The 20,384-nt window shown below is 36.4% G+C and overlaps 1 protein-coding gene and 1 non-coding gene across 2 annotated transcripts; one reads left to right on the forward strand and one right to left on the reverse strand.

Annotated features, from left to right (window-relative positions):
• Positions 1–3,401: 3,401 nt before the first annotated feature.
• On the forward strand, positions 3,402–3,804 carry LOC148788140 (uncharacterized). Its single transcript, XM_088880370.1, has 2 exons — positions 3,402–3,613; positions 3,663–3,804. The coding sequence occupies exons 1-2, from the start codon at positions 3,402–3,404 to the stop codon at positions 3,802–3,804; spliced, it is 354 nt and encodes a 117-aa protein (XP_088736496.1).
• An 8,548-nt stretch (positions 3,805–12,352) lies between these two features.
• On the reverse strand, positions 12,353–12,457 carry LOC148788141 (U6 spliceosomal RNA). The gene has a single exon (XR_016065651.1). It is a non-coding gene; the product is annotated as a U6 spliceosomal RNA (small nuclear RNA).
• Positions 12,458–20,384: the final 7,927 nt, after the last annotated feature.

Raw genomic sequence — 20,384 nt, forward strand, 5'->3', positions numbered from 1 at the left:
GGCTAGGCATTAAATGGACTGAGCTGACTCGCGGGTATCATCACATGGAAGCCTTAGAGGCTTGGTTGGTATGATTCGAATTCGCATCTCCGCTGGTATGGGAGTAGTCTTCAGACTTGAGGAATTACGGCAGTCATGTGTATGCAATGGTTGTATCTTGAATTTGTGCGAGAGGTGATCATGTCCTAGACATGATCATCATAAGTCTTGTCTAGTGCAGTCAAAGTATGTGGCGAGGACGGTGAGTTCCAAGAAGAGGATCCGTCCCTTGTCAAAACGTGTCAGAGGTATCTCCTATGCACTTGAAGATGCGTTTACCCTTTGTAAACCTGTGGCCGCATTCATTGGTCGAATAGGAAAAAGAGGTTCCTATGTCGAGCAATTTGGCGTAATGCAATATCAAGTATTAAGCATATACACGTAGTCGAGGATGAGAACCGAAACCCAATTTCATGCTCTAGACTAAGCCCAGGAGAAGGTAGACAAAAGAACCATACCCGTATGGACTCGAGAGCCTAAAAGTTCACATGGATATTCACTTAGTCTCTAGTGCTATGGACCATTGCTAGACGACCACCAATAGCGACGGGCTTTCTTGATAAGGGCTGACCGAGAATTATTAATTAAATTATATTTAATTAAATAATATTATTTGACACTAGCCCAAGTTAGTTTAAAGGTGAACCTAAAGAGTCACACACAAATCACAAACAAGGGACGAGGAATCAATTGAAAATTAATTTCGTGAGTAATTGGATTACATATATATAAAAGAGATCATTGGATGGAGGAGCCCAAGAATAAATTAATAGGATTAATTTATATTGGGCTTGCCTTTATTATTTAATAAGTTGGACTTATTAATCAATAAAGGCTTATTGGGCTCATATATTTAATACAATTAAATATATGATGGGCTTAATTAGGTGGACTTTATTAAATTGGATATAATTAAAATTATTGTGTCTTGTATTTTATTTATTAAAATCGACTAATGCAAGCCCATAATTAGGTTGGTGGAAATTCTAAGAAAAGGAAATTATTGACTAACAAATTCACTTTTGGGAAGTGCTATGTTAGTCATCCTTTATTTGGAATAAAAAATTTTATTACCTTATGGATGATAGAAGAACCACGACACATTCTAATACATCCATTCAAGGTATATACATATGTATATTAGTTATTTGGAATGACTATGAATACATAACAAAACAACACAAAATAATTTCCTCCTCTCTAGAACCAATTCGACCCCCCCCCCTCATATGCACACTTGATGTGTTTTTCACCCCAATTCTTTTCTAGCAAATTGAGTTGTGGGATTGTAAGTTTCGTTGTGCTGTGGATGCAACTTTAGAGGGCTTCTACGTTGAAGTCTTGCGTGAACGGATCAAATGAAGGAGGTTTGAAGTAAATCAAATCAAAAGGTAATTCTTGATTTATGATTTATGTACCTCTCACTTTTCATTCAACCATTAACTCCATTTAATTTTATTACTATTATTATTAACTATATCGAACGCTGGAGAACTCCAAGGGAACATCCCTTGGAATTATGGTTTTATTGCGTTTCGTTTTTATTTACGTGTTTTGATATTACCACTTCTACTTGCCCGTTTTCGTGCCGATCCACTCACTTTTTGCGGTTCTTTCAAGTGGTATCAAAGCGCGATTCGATGTAAGGGCTATGATTTTGTATGAATAAGAGTGACAATATGATTTTTATTGCTTTTGAAGCATGATTTATTTTTACTTATTTTTGTATAATTATATGAGAAAATTAATTTATTTAATTTTTGCAATTTTGGATGATTTAAGTATTTTATGAAAATAGGATTTTTTGGTAAAATACTTGATTTTTAATTTTAGTTTAATGTGTGGAAATAAAAAAATAAAAATTTGGTACTGTAGCAGTGCACTACCATCCAACAGTGCGTGCAGGTGAGAACTTGCGCACAGCTTGGCCAGAGCGCAGGAAGGCAGTGGATGCCATGCACGTGCGGCTGGCTGTGCCGCCATTGCTGCTGCTGATGACTGGATTTTTTTTTGCTGTTTTTTTTCTGAAAAATTATATTTTCTAATTTCTGCATATTTTCTGAAAATATTAATTTTTGCTGATTTAATTTTGGAGAAAATTGGATTTTTTTTTAGAATTAAATTGCTTTAATCAATTTGGTTTATTTGCGTGCATTGGATGCACTAGGCTTAATCATCCATTTGAGTTGCAAATTTTAAGCTTATTGTTTTCAATATATAATTTGTCGTGGTATTGGATATCACGATATTTTCTTTGGATGTCCATTTTCTTATCTAGCATGATTAATTGTTATTATGTGCTAAAATGAATGTGAATGGATGATCACAGAGCCCTAAACAGCATGTATATTTTTTAATTTTTTGTTGGGTGGGCCCGTGTGCCCTTGTGATTTTTATTTTCTCCCTCTTCCTCGTTTTTAGCCTTGGAATAATAAGGCTTGCTATCTCCCTCCTAATGTACTCCTCCTGACTTCTGATCGGAGTTTCTTTTTAAATTATAATGAGAGTAGTGTAGGACCTTTTTGGTAAGATTTTTATTTTATGCAAGCCCATGGAGAAGAAGGTCAATTAAGATATCACAAGGCCCATCTATATGTTGATGGGTAAAACATTTTGTAAGCATACACCTTAGACTCACTGTGGGCTCAGTGGGTAACATAGATTTGGCTCGTGATTATCCAACAAGGGTATACTAGGTTTCATTGCATGCGATGAGTTTATTTAATGCTTTATATTTATGCATACAATGTTAACATGTGATGAGGTCTCAGTCTAAACTCAATAATAACTCTCACTTGGTTGGACCGAGTTAAATATTAGGCCCATAATGGACTTGGATCAAAATGGTATTGATTTGTCCAAGCCTTCCACCCACAACAATGTGGTGAGGAAGCTACCCATACAGTATAGTCTCACGAGTTGTGGCACATTTGGGATAGAGAAAAGCTGCACCATTATTGTGAATGAAGGTTCACCGTTTCCCTGTCTCACGATTCGTGGGGGGCGATGAATGAAATGTGATGTGATTGATGGGTCGTCTAACACGAAGTAACATGATTTGCTTGGGCTCCTCGGAATCATGTGAAGAGATGAGGCAAAAGATCTTGTGAATCTCATGAAAATGAGAATCGTATTGGATACCACCTACAGGCTTTTACCATGTGAATCGTAAAAGCGGAGCATGGAAAATTCGCTTGTGGATCTCAAGCCCATTAGGAAATATTATTCCCGAGACCCCACTTGAGAGTGGTGGGCTTTCATATAAATAGTGGGAGAGTTGAACATTAAAGACCAAGTCTTTAAGCTTAATTATAATATTATAATAATTCATTGATTCCTGTTTAATTTTCTATTTTTAGAAAATGTCGAAGAACCCTTTAACCTTGATAATAGAGACTAAAAAATTCAATGGCACGAACCACAACGACTGGCTGCATAATTTGAGGATTTTCCTTGATTTTGAGAACCAGGGCTTTGTCTTGGACAAGCTACTTCCAACGGCCTTGCCGGAAGGGTCCTCGCCCGAAGAACGTATCACGTTCGAGAAATGGCTTGAGGACAATCGCAAGGTCCGGTATCATATTAGCTTTGATGTCCAGTCACATCCAAAAGCAATATGATAGGCTGGATGATGTTCCCTCAATAATGCTCCGCATGAAGGAAGTATATGCGGTTCCTGATAGGCATATTAGATATGCCACCACAAAAGCATTCTTCGAGACCAAGATGGCTGAAGGATCGTCTGTAAAAGTCACGGGGTTATGATGTTATACCTAGTGGAGAAGCTCGAAGACCTTAAAGTTGGGCTTGAAAATGACATGTACATTGACGTGATACTTTAGTCACTTCCTCCGTCCTACGACCCGTTTATTATTAACTACAACATGAACAAACTTGAGAAGTCTATTCATGAGTTAATTAATATGCTAGTCCAATAGACGCGATGACCCGCAAGTCTACGCTAGCGGTATTGGTAAGAGAGGCTTCAACCTCTAAAATAAAAGGCAAGAGGGCCGGACGCTGGAAGAGAAAGAAGGGCATGGGAAAACCTAGTGCAGCCACTGCTAGCACTCAGAGCGCTCCTACTGCTCCCGTGGGAATGGGCAAAGGGAAAGTGAAGGTTGGCGGTTCTCAGCAGTCGAAGGCAAATGATGTTTGCATATATTGCCAAGGAAAGGGGCATTGGAAGAGAGATTGTCCACAACTCCTCTCTAACCCAGGCGTGTTTGTGATTGAAGTGAATATGATAACTAACTCTGCTTCTTGGGTATTGGATACCGGCTGTGGAGCTCACATCTGCAATAACTTGTAGGTGCTGGAAAAAAACAAAAAGCTAAGTAAGGATGAGATGATTCAAAGGCTAGCTACAGAAGCCGTGGGATCTCTCGACTTAGTTATTAGTGATCATATTTCGAAAGAATTAAAATATTGTTATTATGTACTGAGTATGATCAAGAATATTATTTCCATTCCTGTTTTAGACAATGATGGTTATAAATTTGCAATCAATAAAAATGGTTTCTATTTGATGATTGATAATAACTCTCATCTGCTTGGTACATTAGTCAATGGTCTTTATATTCTCCAACAGTCTAATTGGAATATGACTCTCCAACACAAACAAAAATTATATAATCATTAAAACACGCACTTATGGCACGCAATGCTAGGCCATATCTCGAAAGATAGGATGAGAAAGTTGGTGGAATTCAAAAAGTCTAGAGGTAGACAATTTGGACAACCTACCAACTTGCGAATCCTGTCTAAAAGGAAAAATGACAAAGAAGCCTTTTATTGGACAAAGTGCTCTTGCCAACGGTCTTTTAGATTTGATCCATACAGACGTCTGTAGACCATTAAATACTCCGACTAGAGAAGAATACTTGTACTTCATAACCTTTATCAATGATCACTCATGATATGTATATATTTACCTAATGAGGTACAAGTCTGAGGCCTTTGGAAGGTTCAAGGAGTACAGACTTGAAGTCAAGAATCAAACTAGCTGTAAATTAAAACCCTTCGATCAGACTGAGGCGGAGAGTATTTAAGTGGTGAATTTGTTGATTACTTAAAAGAGAATGGAATTCTCACTCAATGGACTCCTCTTGAATGCCATAACTTAATAGCATGGCTGAAAGCAGGAATAGAACCCTGTTAGACATGGTTCGATCCATGATAAGTTTTAAGAAATTCCCCCCTTCCTTCTGGGGTCATGCTCTTGAGACGACGGCCAAATTTCTTAACATGGCGCCATCTAAGATGGTACCCCAGACTCCATATGAGATATGGCATGACAAGCCTGCGTCCTACGAGTACTTGAGAGTGTGGGGTAGTACCGCATACGTTAAGAGGCTAGTGAGAGATAAACTAAACTCAAGGTCTACTTTGTGTAGGTTTATCGATATCCTAAAGAAACAGAGGGATACTACTTCTATGATCCGTCTGAGCAAAAGGTTTTTGTCTCAAGAAATGCAGTGTTCTTGGAAAAGAGTTTTCTTGTGGATAGCCGAAGCGATGAGGTGCTACTTGAGGAAACAAGTGAGGCACCTCAACAGAATGAAAGAACATCATTTGATCCTATAGTTCTCAGTGATAGTATTTCAGTCCTCCATAGGTCGACTAGGGAATCACGACCGCCTGATAGGTCGGATTCTTAGGACTGACCAGTCAATTAGAGAACGATCTAAAGACATATGGAGAAGCGATATCGGACATCGATTCGGATAAGTGGCTTGAGGCCATGAGATCTAAAATGGACTCAATGGGTTCAAATCAAGTTTAGATCCTTGTAGACCTACCTAAAAGTGTTAAACCTGTTGGGTGCAGATGGGTCTAAAAACGTAAGCTTGGAGGTAACGGGGAGGTTACAACCTTCAAGGATAGGCTCATGGCAAAAGGATACACTCAACGACAGGAGATCAATTTTGAGGAAACCTATTTTCCCGTAGCCATGGCCAAGTCCATTCGGATTCTGCTTGTCTTAGCAGCATGGTATGACTATGAAATATGGAAGATGGATGTGAAAACGACATTTCTCAATAGTTTCATTGAGGAAGAGATCTATATGGATCAGCCGGAGGGTTTTATTTCCGTTGGAGAAGAACAGAAGGTCCGTCGTCTCCAAAGGTCCATCTATGGCCTCAAACAAGCTTCCAGAAGTTGGAACACACGTTTTGATGAAGTTATATGGGGTTATAATTTCATAAAAAATGAATTCGATCCTTGTGTATACAAGAAGATTAGTGGGAGCGCGGTTGCGTACCTTATACTTTATGTAGATGTCATCTTGCTCATTAGAAATGATGTCAAGACGTTGGGTGATATAAAAGCATGGTTGTTTACATAATTTTCCATGAAGGTAATGGGTGAGGCCTCTTACATCCTTGGTATCAAGATCTATAGGGATAGATCTTGAAAGATGTTAGGATTAACCCAATCCTCGTACATTGAGAAAGTCTTGAAGAGATTCAAGATGAAGAACTCAAAACGAGGATTCCTTCCCATGAGGCATGGGATTAAGATGTCCAAGAAGCAGTCTCCAAAGATCGGTGAGGAACTTAAAAGGATATCAGACATCCCCTATGCTTCAGCCGTAGGAAGCATTCAATATGTTGTCCAGTGCACCAGGCCCGATGTCGCGTACGCTTTGAGCGTGACCAGTAGATATCAGGCATGCGCCGAGGAGGTGCACTGGAGCGCAGTCAAGACAATACTTAAGTACCTGAAAAGGACTAAAGATATGTTCTTGATTTACAGTGGTGGAGTACTAAAGATATAGCGAGGATGGTGAGTTCCAAGAAGAGGATCCGTCCCTTATCAAAACATGACAGAGGTATCTCCTACGCACTTGGAGATGCATTTACATTGTAAACCTGTGGCCACAGTCATTGGTTGAATAGGAAAAAGAGGTTCCTATGTCAAGCAATTTGGCGTAACATGATCTCACGTATTAAGCATAGACGCCCAGTCCAGGACAAGAACCGATACCCAATTTCATGCCCTAGATTAAGCTCGGGAGACGGTATGTACTCGAGAGCCTAAAAGTTTACATGGATTCGCTTAGTCTCCAGTACTATGGACCGTTGCTAGACGGCCACCCATGGAGACGGGCTTTCTTGATCAAAGGTCGATCGAGAATTATTAATTAAATTAGATTTAATTAATAATAGTGTTTGACACTAGACTAAGTCTAGTTGAAAGGTGAACCTAAAGAGTCACACACAAATCATCGAGAAGGGATGAGAAATCAATTGAGAATTAATTACGTGAGTAATTGGATTATTAGTTATTTGGAATGACTTATGAATACATAACAAAATAACACAAAATAATTTCCTCCTCTCTAGCACCAATTTGGCCTTCCCCTCTCATATACACACTTGGTATGTTTTTCTCCTCAATTCTTTTCTAGCAAATTGAGTTGAGGGATCCCAAGTTCTGGTGTGGTGTTGCTGCAACTTTAGAGGGCTTCTACATAGAAGTCTTGCGTGAGCGGATCAAATGAAGGAGGTTCGAAGTAAATCAAATCAAAAGGTAATTCTTGATTTATGATTTATGTACTCCTCGCTTTTCATTCAATTATTTATCCTGTTTAATTTTATTAGTATTATTATTAACTACATAAACGACCGGGAACTCCAAGGGTACACCCCCTGGAATTATAGTTTTATTGCGTTTCATTTTTATTTACATATTTTGATATTACTGCTTCCGCTTGCGCATTCCTGGGCTGATCCACTCGCTTTTTGCGGTTCTTTCATCAAATGGCTTATTATTTTCTCGATAAGTATATGACACAAATGGCTTTGGAAAATTCTTTTTATATTCTTCTTCATTCATACATGAATTGTGAAGAGTGTAATGACCAGATGGCCCATGAATCAAGTGCTTCATAACAGCTTCATACAATTTAGGCTCCTCTTCCTTTAGTGGAATTTCAGAACATACACCTTGATCAAAGTCTTCAAGAGTGCGCAACTTATCATTATTTTCAAATATGACCAATATGTGTCCATATGGTAATCCTCGTTTTTTATACTCAATAGCATACTTATAAGCACGGACCTTTCACAAAACACCTCTATCTGTTGTATCCTCTTTAAATTCTTCAATTTTTTCTTGAAATACTCTTGTTAGCAAATTTGGTCGATTTTGTGGGATTTGCCCTCTTTTCAACTACCTTTTTATCTCAACCTAATTTGGATTGCATGTCATAGCGAGCATTAAATCTGACTTTTCATATACTTGCACCAAAACCATACCATGTTGATACCATTGATACATATCACGTGGATTTCCAATAAAAGATGATTAAAGCGCTACTCTATGTCCCGCATTTCCTAGAATATTTATTATTTTTTTAGTAACATTAACAATCATTAAATTGAAATGGAAAAAGAAACAAAGTTATACTTGCATTAGTTTCACCACTATAAAAATAATCTTGAAGGCCTTAGTAAAGTTTTGACCGAATAGTATGTTGATGTTGACGTATCCATCTAAGTTTCTCAGTTTCAATTTTTATATAATTGTCCACCACATGTTACTGTAACAAACGACCTCCTTGAACTATCAAAGAATTGTCATTCTCACAAATTTGAAATATTAAATATTAAATTCTCTAAATGGTTAGAATTGGTTCTAAATTTATTTTATAAATCAAGTTAAATAATTAAAATTTAAGCATATGTCAAACCTGGAATATATATGCATAAAAGTCTGGACATGTTAAACATCTTCTATTAATAGTTCAGCTATTAATATCCCAACCATATATACCATGTGAAAGAAGTAAAGGAAATTACAAAAGATTATAATAGCCAACGTCTTGAATATTTAAAAGATGTCCCTCCATTGCTTCGATCATAATATACTAATTGTACAAATTTTCTATTCCTTCACCATAGACAATAATTGCAGCAACTTGAGATGCTATAGGAAGAGCATATTTATACTAATTAGATGCTTTGTTGTTTGACGATGAGTCTATACTGATGTAAATCTGAATGTTGACCTAGTAGTCGAAATACACTAACAAAGGAACTACATTGATTGATAATCCTATGTAGCTTCATTAGTATATTTCTGCCCAACTCTTTATTTTTCAAAGTCTATTGTCTATGTCGTGCTCTGTATCTACTATCCCCATTTGCATATATTGCATATAATTTGAAGTTGTGAGAAAGCTTTCTATCTGATGATATATTAAATTATGGGCAAAATGCATATACTCCTTGACGAACATGTTCCAAATTTTCATCAAGATGGACACCCATAAATGTGAAAGAGAGTACGTGGTTGTAAGTTCAAATATATTTTCTAAAACGTCTCCCTTCTGCCAATTGTTCATTAAATAATTCTCGCAATTCAATTGGAGATGGTATTGGATGCAGTAGCCTCAATCCATTATGACCACAAAGTTGAGATGTTTTACCTTGAAATAATTTAGCTCCACAATGTATGCATGTTCTTGATAAGGGCAACTGAAATATGATATATCCCTTACTCTCGCGAAAATTTCTTGCAATATTATGATATCAATGTGGACGGAGAAAAGATCACACATTAGCGGGTTATCATATTGAATGGTCCAATACTATGAATGAGGTTTGATCTCACGAAAGTCCAATACGAGATTACATGAAAAAATCCTATTAAATACATTAACATGTACACATATCTATCTTTCTCTATCTATCTACCAATTGTTGAAAAACTACAATGGATAAGTCATCTAATTATCTGATATATAGATCTCGCATATCATAAATGATTGTGTGTAGATATAAAATCATATAAACACATAACTGTGGATCCAATTAACCTTAAGTAGTGAAAGTATGTTGATCAACGTATTCCGATTGCCTTAGCAACTGAGAGTAAAAAAGTATTAAGTGGATTTTACTTTATATGTATATCAATTTAACATCGGTCATATATTTCAACACGAAAAATATAACTATTCTGAGTTTCCAGCCTTAGAAAATCTGTCAAGGGAGTAACATTTGAAAAAGATTGTTACATCAGAAGGATTCTCACAACTAAATCCAACAAATGAACTATATGTTCCAACAATTTGAATGAAATTAATGCTGATTCTAGAACGCTCGTCCTCAGCGTCAAAGGGTAGTAATGGAACTCGAGCTCCTTGAGGCTAGTAGCTGCCTCTTCTCCAATTCTAGCCAATCTCCCATTTGTATTTTTCACGAGTTTATTGAACTCCTCCATTTCCTGGTTTACATGGTCGTTCCGAGACATAAATAAGAAAATAGTTGTTTGCTTCAGTTCCAACACCAACTTGAGCAACGAGTCAGTAGCTTGAACCTGTTATTTGCGAGTTGAAATATGCAAATGACAGAACAATGGTTATTGAATATAGTAGCTTGATATAGCAGAATCTCAAAGTTGAAAAGCATGCTCATTTGTGTTTTTGAGTTTCTGGCTTTCAATGAATGCTAATAGCATAACTATAGTATTAGATAGTGTCTGTCTATTTAGCGATGGAAGTCTTGATGTGGAAATAATTTATCAATAACAACATCAATCAATCTATAAAAGCTTCTCATATGAATTCAAACACGACAAGTAAATAAAGCAGATATATGGTACTCATTTAGTGCTCAATCGATAGGTATCAAGTTTGGGAAATCAACCTGTTCTACTTTCTAAGATCAAATCAACGAACATCAATAAATCTAGTCAATGTTTTAAAACACAACCCAAACCGTCTGGTCGGACCGCCTGAACCGCTCACCGAACTAAAAAACGAGTTGGCAAAAGGCAAAAGTCAGTGGGAACAAAAAATCGTGTTATTTTGAGAGAACTATTCGAACCGGTCCCGGGTCAGGTAAACCGACTAGGTCTTGACCAATTTTTAAAGGATGCTTAAATGTCCATTATCTCCTAATTTTCTTCCCCTCTCTTCAGTTCAACTTCAACCAAACACGCTAAAGCCTCAAGGGCCAAACTCCAAAGTCCAAAGCTCAATTTGTTCAATCCATCTCTTCTCTCTCAAGTGCAGCAGCAATGGTGGAAACAACAGTAGTGCCAGAAAAATAGCGACGGTGGCGGAAACAACAGTGGTTGCGGAGGGCGGGAGGTATAAATCTCTCTTCTTTCTCTTTCTCTTTTAATTATTTCAGTTATTTTTTGGGCAATTTCTGCAACCAATTAAGACAAAAACCAGCAAGAATTGTTGATGTGACAAATGCAATAGCAAAAGTTTCAACCAAGAAAATAACCAAACTCTAAATATGAAAATGCAGAGAATTAATCCATTTTTTGTTGGTTTCTTGCACTTGTGTTTGATCATATATGGTCGTGGAACGAACATTTTGTCCTAATTAACATGACAATTTAATAAATAAAAATTCAAAATTAAAGTTTTCTCCAGTATTAATTCGATCAAAATCCAATGATGAATGAATGATGCATGACATATCTGTTTTATGTTACTTAATTATAAGCATATATTATTGAAAATATTAATTGCACAGAGAAAAATATTTAAAAGACAAAACTTTTTAGTATATTCATATTATTTAATTATTAAACTTATTTTATAATTATTTATTACAGATATATGACGTCATCAGTTCGACCAAGGTTGGACCAACGGTTGAACCAGTGACTTGTAACCTACTGAATATTCCAATTTGATGATCAATCCGAGTTTTAAAACATTGAATCTAATCCAAATTCAGCTTTTACTTTTCATGTAAGCTTAGACTTTAAAGAATTTCAAAACAGTGAAAAGTCAAACCATCAAAACATTTCACAAGAAGATATACCAACAACAACAATTTCACAAATCCCACTATTCACTATTAGTATACCTCATAACTTACAAACGGTTGAAGAGAGGAATTTTATGTATCCGAGTCACATTAACAAGGAATCCGAAATTGTCTACAAGATTCCCAATGTCTATGTCCACTCTCTGTAGATGGGTTTTCTATTTCTGTGCCGCCATAGCTGCAGCATCTGAGATCGGCCCATCTCCGCCACCTGCTCCTCCTCCTTTGTTGATCTCCCTAAATACTCGATATCAAATAATCTGTCAAGACTTCCGTAGAAGTTAGAAATTCAAGATTAAAAACACAATATGCACAAGAAATAATAATTTAACTCAAAGTCCACAAATCCCAAATAACACAAAACGTACACCCAAAAGCTTATACACGCAATTCTAATCAAAACTAACCTCAATAAATCCCTTCAACGCTTCAATTCCGTCGATGAATATAAAAGCGAAATTCTAAGAATGAAATTTTGCACAAAAAAGTTCAAGAAATCAGAAAAAAAAATTTAAAAAAAATTGGACCATCTGTCGATTTATGCAGGTTATCCTTGCGAAGAGGCCATTTCAATCTTCTCTTGAAAGTGCTAAGTATAATTGTCCATGACTAAAAACATGATACGCAAAAAGATTCCCATATTTGGAATTGTCTGGCCTTCAGCTTTATTTATAGTAAGAGCAAAAATTAATATGATGGGAAATTGGACACGTGTCAACATAAATGGTAGCCAGAGTTCTCTTCACTTTTGAAAGGTATTTGATGTAGGATATACCGTGTACCTCTAACGGCCTTGTCATTATCTCTACTTCTATGAAGTTTGTGCAAAGATTGTGACATATTAGTCGAGTTTCATTGCAAAGACCAAGTTCAGGTGTAACATTTCTCAAAAGCATTATTGGAAAACCCCTTTTGAAATGGCTTATTATTTCCTGGAGAAGTATATTACACAAATGACTTTAGAAAATTCTTTTTACATTTGGCTTCTTTCATACATGAAGAATGAGGATTGTAATGACCACAAGGCCCACGAATCAAGTGCTTCATAACAGCTCCACATAATTCACGCTCCAATTCCTTTAGTGGAATTTCAGCATGTACCACTTGATCAAAGTCTTCAAGAGTTCACAACTTATCATTGTTTTCAAATACGACCAACATGTGTCTATGTGGTAATCCTCGTTCTTTATCCTCAATAACATACGTATAAGCAGAGACCTTTCACTAAACACCTCTCTATATCCACTGTATCCTTTTTAAATTCTTCAAATTTTCCTCAAAATACTCTTGTTAGCAAATTTGGCGAATCTTGTGGGGTTTGTCCTCTCTTCAACTCCTTTTTTTTTTTTTTTTTTTTTTTATCTCAACCCAATTTGTATTGCATGTTATAGCGAGCATTAAATATGAATTTTCATATACTTGTACCAAAACTATGGCATCTTTATACCGTTGATACATATCATGTGGACTTCCGATAAAAGATGACGGAAGCAATATTCGATGATCCACATTTTCTAGAATAATTATTATATATTTAGTAACATTATCAATCATTAAATTGAAATGAAGAAAGTAACAAAGTTATACCTACATTAGTTTCACCACTATGCAAACAATCTTGAAGGCCTTGGTAAAGTTTTGACCGAGTAGTATGTTGAAGTTGATGTAACCATCTAGATTTTTTTAGTTTCAATTTTAACATAATTGTCCACCATATATTGCTGTAACAAATGACCTCCTTTAAGTATCAAAAGAAGTGTCATTCTCACGAATATGAAATATTAAATATTTAAATCTCTGAATAGTTAGAATTGGTTCTAAATTACTTCATAAATTAAGTTAAATCATTAAAACGTAAGCATATATCAAACCTGGAATATATATGCATAAAAATCTTGACATGTTAAACATCTTGCATTAATAGTTCGGTTATTAATATCCCAACCATATGTACCATGGGAAAGAAGTAAAGGACATTGCAAAAAAAAAATCATAATAACCAACAATGTCTTGAATATTCAAAAGATAACCATCCGTTGCTTCAATCATAATGTCCTGATTGTTCAAATTTTCTATTCCTTCACCATAGACAATAATTCCAGCAACTTGAGATGCTATAGGAAGAGCATATTGATACTAATTATATGCTTGTTGTTTTGATGATGAGTCTGCATTGAGGTAAATATGAACATTGACCTAGTGGTCGAAATACACTAACAAAGGGATTACATTGGTTGAGAATCCTTTGTAGCTTCATTAGTATATTTCTATCCAACTCTTGATTTTTCAAGAGTCAATTGTCTATTTTGTGCTAAGTTTCTACTATCCATATTTGCATATATCCCCGCCTATGATTTGAATTTGAGGGAAAGCTTTCTATCTGATGATATATTAAACCATCGGCACAAAATGCGTATACTCCTTGACCAACATGTGCCAAATATTAATCAATATGGACACCATAAATGTGAAAGAGAATACATGGTTGTAAGCTCATATATATTCCCTGAAATGTCTCCCTTCTGCCGATTGTTCATTAAATAATTTTCACAATTCGATCGGAGATGGTATTGGATGCAATACCATCAATCCTTTACGACAACAAAGTTGAGATGTTTCACCTTGAAATAATTTGGCGCCACAATGTACGCATGTTCTTTGATAAGGGAAACTGAAATATGATATATCCCTTATTCTCGTAAAAACTTCTTGCAATAGTATTATATCAATATGGACGGAGAAAAGATCGCACATTAGCAGTTGTTCAATTGAAATATCGAATATTATGAATGGATCTCCCTAAAGTTCAATCTGAGATTACATGAGCAAATTCATTAATGAAAATATAACTTAATTAATATTTTAATTTATACTATAACATGATTGTATGTTAATTTATTAAGTGAAGTGACCCTTCCTAATAAATAAATAACAAAATCTCCAATCGACTTTTTCTTCTTCTACAGTTTTATTTTTTATTTTTTTCAACTTTGCTTATTAATCATACCGTATATATTGATAGCATGATTCAACAAATATATATATATATATATATACAGTTTTTTAATAATTAGAGTTCCAATAAGTTCTAATATATATTCTTTTAATAATTGAAGAACAAAGAATTTGGTATTGTTGCCTCATTGACTACTTGTTTTTATTCTTTTTTGCTATTTCATCCTCCAACTTTTATTTCCACTATTTTCAATTAAAAATCAAATTTTTTAATTAGTTATGTATATTTGTTTAATTCAATATATTTACGCTTTTTTCCTCTCTTCCAATTCAAATTTTTAATATTTAATTTTTAAAAAATATTTATTTTATGTCAAAATATTATCCTTTTATTTTTATGTTTTTCTTTCTCTTATATTTCAGACAATATATGTTTATATAAAAATATAATTTTATATTTTTTTTCTTTCTATTATATTTAAGAATATATTTATTTTATGTCAAAATATTATCTTTTTTTGTTTTATGTTTTTGTTTCTATTATATTTAATAAAATATAATTTTATATTTTTCTTTCTATAATATTTAAGAAAATATTCATGTTACGTCAAAATATTATCTTTTTCATTTTATGTTTTTTCTTGCTATTTTATTTAAGATCATATATTTTTCCGTTATTTACTTAGATAACAAATGAGTATGTAATATTAAAATTGTTAGTGAAAATATTATTATTTAAAATTTTGAGATGTTTTATAGACACATCAAGTGTGCGTGTACAGCTAACGTTGTTGACTATTTGTTTTTTGCATGAGTAAGATTTAATGCATATAAATGGCCCTAAATAATTATATAAAAATTAATTGCATACATTGATATGTTATAATATTCTCACTACATACTAATGCTTCTAATTGAGCCTAGAAGTCACCTACATGAATTACAGACAAAAAAATGCAAGCAATCCCTTTGTGATATCGCAAATGAGTAAATTATCCCCTTATGAAAAATAAATAGCGATTTACCTCCTTATAATTTTTAAAATGGACAAAATGCATAAAACCCTCCTGTGTTTTAAAAAGTCTGCAAAAAGCACCTCCCTGTTTTCAGAATAGGCTAAAAGCTCCCATGTGTTTTGTAAACTCAGCTCAATCGCCCCCTCTCCGTTAAATCCAACTAACGGTGTTAATTTTTTAGAAAATGACCGTTATACCCTTACTTAATATATATTATTTCTTATTCTAATGACCGTTGGATTTTTTTGATCAAATATTAATCGTTAGATCTAATCAATTAATCTCAACCGTTAGATTTTGAAAAAATAAAAGGTCTAGATTCAACATATTATTTAATTTGTATTATATAGAAATAATTTAAAATTTTAAAAAATATATTATTATTATATATTAAAAAAAAAATAACTAACTACCCCACCCACCCCCTTCCCCCCGCTGCCCCCCCACCTCCACCCCCACCCCCTTTACCCCGGCTTCCCCCCCCCCACCACATCTCATCGCCGGCGACGAGATTTCGATTAAATTATCATATCTCCATAAATTTTTTACCAAATTGAGTGAGGCTAGTCTCATTAGAATCGTCTTGAAGAGACGAGTCTGATGGTGCTAGTTTGAGATCGAGATTCGATCGGACGGAGACGAATCGATGAAAAATATATTCGGCGATCGTTGCTTGAGCCCACTCTCTATGATCGACGAAAACTCAAATTGAAGGTATGAAAATATTCGTCTTAAAGAAACGATTCTAATGGTACCATTGGGCGTCAGAAATTCGTCCGGACGGCGTCGGAAAATTGTTTCGAAGTTTCCGGCGAAAATGGGCGAAATACCAGATTTTCTTTCTTTATTTTTTTTAATTTTTTAATTAATTTTAATTATATTAGTTAAAATATATTTTAGTAAATTAAGAATATTTTAGATAATTATAATAATTAAATATTTTGGCTAATTAATAATAATTATTGTAATTAAATATATATTTTAATTAATTAAAAATAATAGTTAGATTTAATAATTAACAATTACAAAATTATTTGAATTTAAATATAATTTAATTTAATATTTTAATTTAAATTTAATATGCCAAAATTTAATTTATTTTTTAAGGTGAGAAATGACAAAAAGAATACACAAAACAAGAAAAAAACCCCTTTGTGTGTTATATAGACCCATAGAGGGGTATTTTGGTCCAAAAAATCATTAAATATCAACCTAAATCGCAGAAAAAGACTACCAAACGCAGCAGACGCGCGTCTTCTCCACTTCTTGTTAGTTGCTAACAGAATGGGGGGTTTTTGCTGACTAAAACAAAACATGAGGGGGGTTTTAGCCTATTCTGAAAATAGGAAGGTGCTTTTTGCAGACTTTTTAAAACACAGGGGGGTTTTATGCATTTTGTCCTTTTTAAAATAGAACAATTTGTCCTCCTATGATTTTTAAAATGAAGTAATTTACCTCCCTGTATAAGGAGGTAAATTGCTTCATTTAAAAAGTACAGGGGATAAAATTGCTATATTTAAAAAAAGTAGAAACATAGAGCATCATGAAGAGCAAAGAATGGCGAAATACCTGAATTCTGGACTTTTGGTTTGTTTCACGTGAGGTTTCTCGACCTCTGGACCAATTCCATTGTTGAAGCTCCCAAATTTGGAATGGTTAAACTGCCAAAGCAAATCTGGCTCGGATGAATCGCTGGTTTCAACATCATATATAATGCTTATCATATAAGCTCTTCTTTCCTCCAAAGTTTCATCTCTTATTTGCACGCTTCCTTAGAATTCTGCACAGTTCCTTGGACGATTTCTGCATTTAACTGATCAACCAATTTGAAGATACACAAAGGGGTTTACTAAGCCCGTATAGATTCATTGCCGCCAAGTGTTTGATGAATTATTTGTGAGAAGGGAAAACAAAAGGTGATAAGGATGAGTAAGTTGTTAAAGAGAGAAATGGGAAAACAACCAGTGAGCATGGCGGCGAGGCGGCAGCTGGCGGCAAGAGTGCTGCGGTGAGACGGCGGTGATGGGGAGGACGATCGAAGTGTTTTTCATGGGAAATAGCAGCAATGTGAAAGCGATTTAATGGCAGACAACGCAATGCAAGTTGGCGCCTTATATGAAACATTAGTGGCCGAGGGCGAGTCCTTGGAGAAGGCGAAAGACGGAGACTTGAATGTTGAAACCACGGTTTTTGTGTGCAGCCATTGTTTAGGGTTTGTCAACGCCTTAAATGCCGATGGTGCATTGAAAGGAGGAGGCGCGACCGGTTTAATGAGCGACAACGCCTTATGGAAGATGGCGCCTTTTTGACAGATGGCGCATTAATGGCTGAAGGTGAAACCTCAGACAAGGAGAAAGATGACTTTAATGTTCAGACACGGGTTTTGTATGTAGCCCTCGTTTAGGGTTTGACAACGCCATTAATGACGATGGGGCATTGAATGGAGTAGGCGCGACGGAGGTTGGTGATTGTGAGGTGACTCTTTAGAGTCTCAACGTCTTGGAGGCTTCAACAACATTAGAAACGGAAAAAGGCGCCACCTTGTATGCGGTGGCCGACGATTTGAGATTGAGCGTCGTTAATGGTGGAAAGACGAGGGTTCCGCCACCTTGTGACTTCAACATGGCGGAGTTTCTTCGACTTGCGAACCAGATAATTGATGATGGTGATGCCCAATCCATGGAGGCGCTGGCTGCGTTGAGAAAATGATGGGAGGAGCGTTTTGGCGCCGGAAAATTGAACCAGGCGCCGCTGCTAACGATGGTGGACGACCACCCTCTGGCCCGTGCCTTTAGACCAGAGACTGACGGGAGAGGCGAGGGTAGCGATTCATGGGCTTCCATGGGTATCGCGCGGCGTCCTGCCGGTGGCGTCTAGGGCAGCACCAGCCTCAGTGTTTAAGTAATCGAATGGCGTCTGGGGACGTTCCGATGGGGCTCAGCAGTCAAAAGGCAGATGGCCTATTATTGGCGGCGACTATTCCGGCGACAATGAAGTTGAAATTGACAAAGGTATAATCCGAGCTTACTGGATTATTCATCGGCAATATTCCATTGCATGCATGTTCCAAAAATTTAACTATTGCTGATAAAATTGCCCATGTATTCAATAACTCAACCCATAATGGTGAGGTAATTGTGCGCTTTACGTTGGAAGCTATCCGTGATGGGTCTCGGAGGTGGAAAGCCACGGTAGTTGGGTATTTTCTTAGCAAAAGACCATATTTTCACCACTTGAAAGCATATGTCTCGTCGATTTGGCCAGCGGTTCGAGAGGTAACTACCACAGAAAATGGGTTTTTCTTCCAGCTCAAATCGGTCTTTGATATGGAGGAACTAATTGAGGGTGGGCCATGGCTATTCCAAGGGCAACCGATCGTGCTCTAGAAATGGGAACTCAAGATGGCAATGAGGAAACTGAAGCACACGCAAGTCCTGGTTTGGATCAAGCTGCGACACCTCCCGGTAGAGCTATGGACATCGGAAGGATTAAGCACTGTGGCTAGTGGAGTTGGGAAGCCACTGTATTTGGATGCGATCACACAGGCATGCACGAGATTGGACTTCGCTTGTGTATGCGTCATGCTAAACACCAGCTCGAAGCTGCCGAAACATATTATTGTTATGACCCCGGACGAGGATGGTGGGGAGTCGCTATGCAAAGTAGATGTGGAATATGAGTGGGTGCCCCCAAAATGTACAAGCTGTATGAGTTTGGGCCATTTGGTAAAAACTTGCTTGCTGACAAAATTGGTGAAACCTGTGAAGCCCCCGGTGTTTGTTTATGTTCCCAAAGCTCGTACCTCACAACCGTTGGGTGTCAATAGACTAGTGCCTCCTCGGGTAACACCTTTGCCTGCAAGGAAAGAGGTTGTACCACAACAGGCAGGTGTGCGTGAATCCTCCAGCTCAAATGGGGAGGCGGGACGTGAAGATAAAGGTAAAACACTAGTCATCTATATACTTTTGATACCTTACAACTCCTTGATGATGCAGATAACATTCCTCGGGGTCCTAAAACAAGTAGCCCAAGGAGTGGTGACCCATGTTGAACGCGGCTATGTGGAATGTGCGAGACCTAAACAAGAGGGACCATCAGCAAACAGTTAAAGATCTCATAACTGAGTTCAGGTTACACTTTCTTGGTTTTTTTGAAACACGTGTTTGCATGAATAATGTATCCCACATACAATCATTTTATTACCTCAGTGGATGTGGTTTGTGGATCATGAGTCGGTTGGTAACCGTATTTGGGTTGCATGGGTTGACAATTTCATTGATGTGGATGTGACTGATATGGGAGTCTAATATATACATTGACGTGTTACTATCAGAGCACTTCATGAGACTGTGGCAATTACTGTTGTCTATGGGGCCAATGAGGTGGCCGATTGGCGTGAATTATGAAGTTCTTTGGGGATGCTGGCTACGCAGTGTATGGACACCCCATGGCTAGTTGGGGGAGACTTTAATGCTGTCCGGGATCACAGTGAGGTATGTGGTGTTTCAGGCAATATAAGAATGGCTATGGAGGAATTTAATGCATGTATTCAGGATACTGGATTGCTCCAACTTCC

The sequence above is a fragment of the Sesamum indicum genome, linkage group LG5 (assembly GCF_026168435.1).
Source record: "Sesamum indicum cultivar Baizhima isolate 11 linkage group LG5, ASM2616843v1, whole genome shotgun sequence".
Classification (NCBI taxonomy): domain Eukaryota; kingdom Viridiplantae; phylum Streptophyta; class Magnoliopsida; order Lamiales; family Pedaliaceae; genus Sesamum; species Sesamum indicum.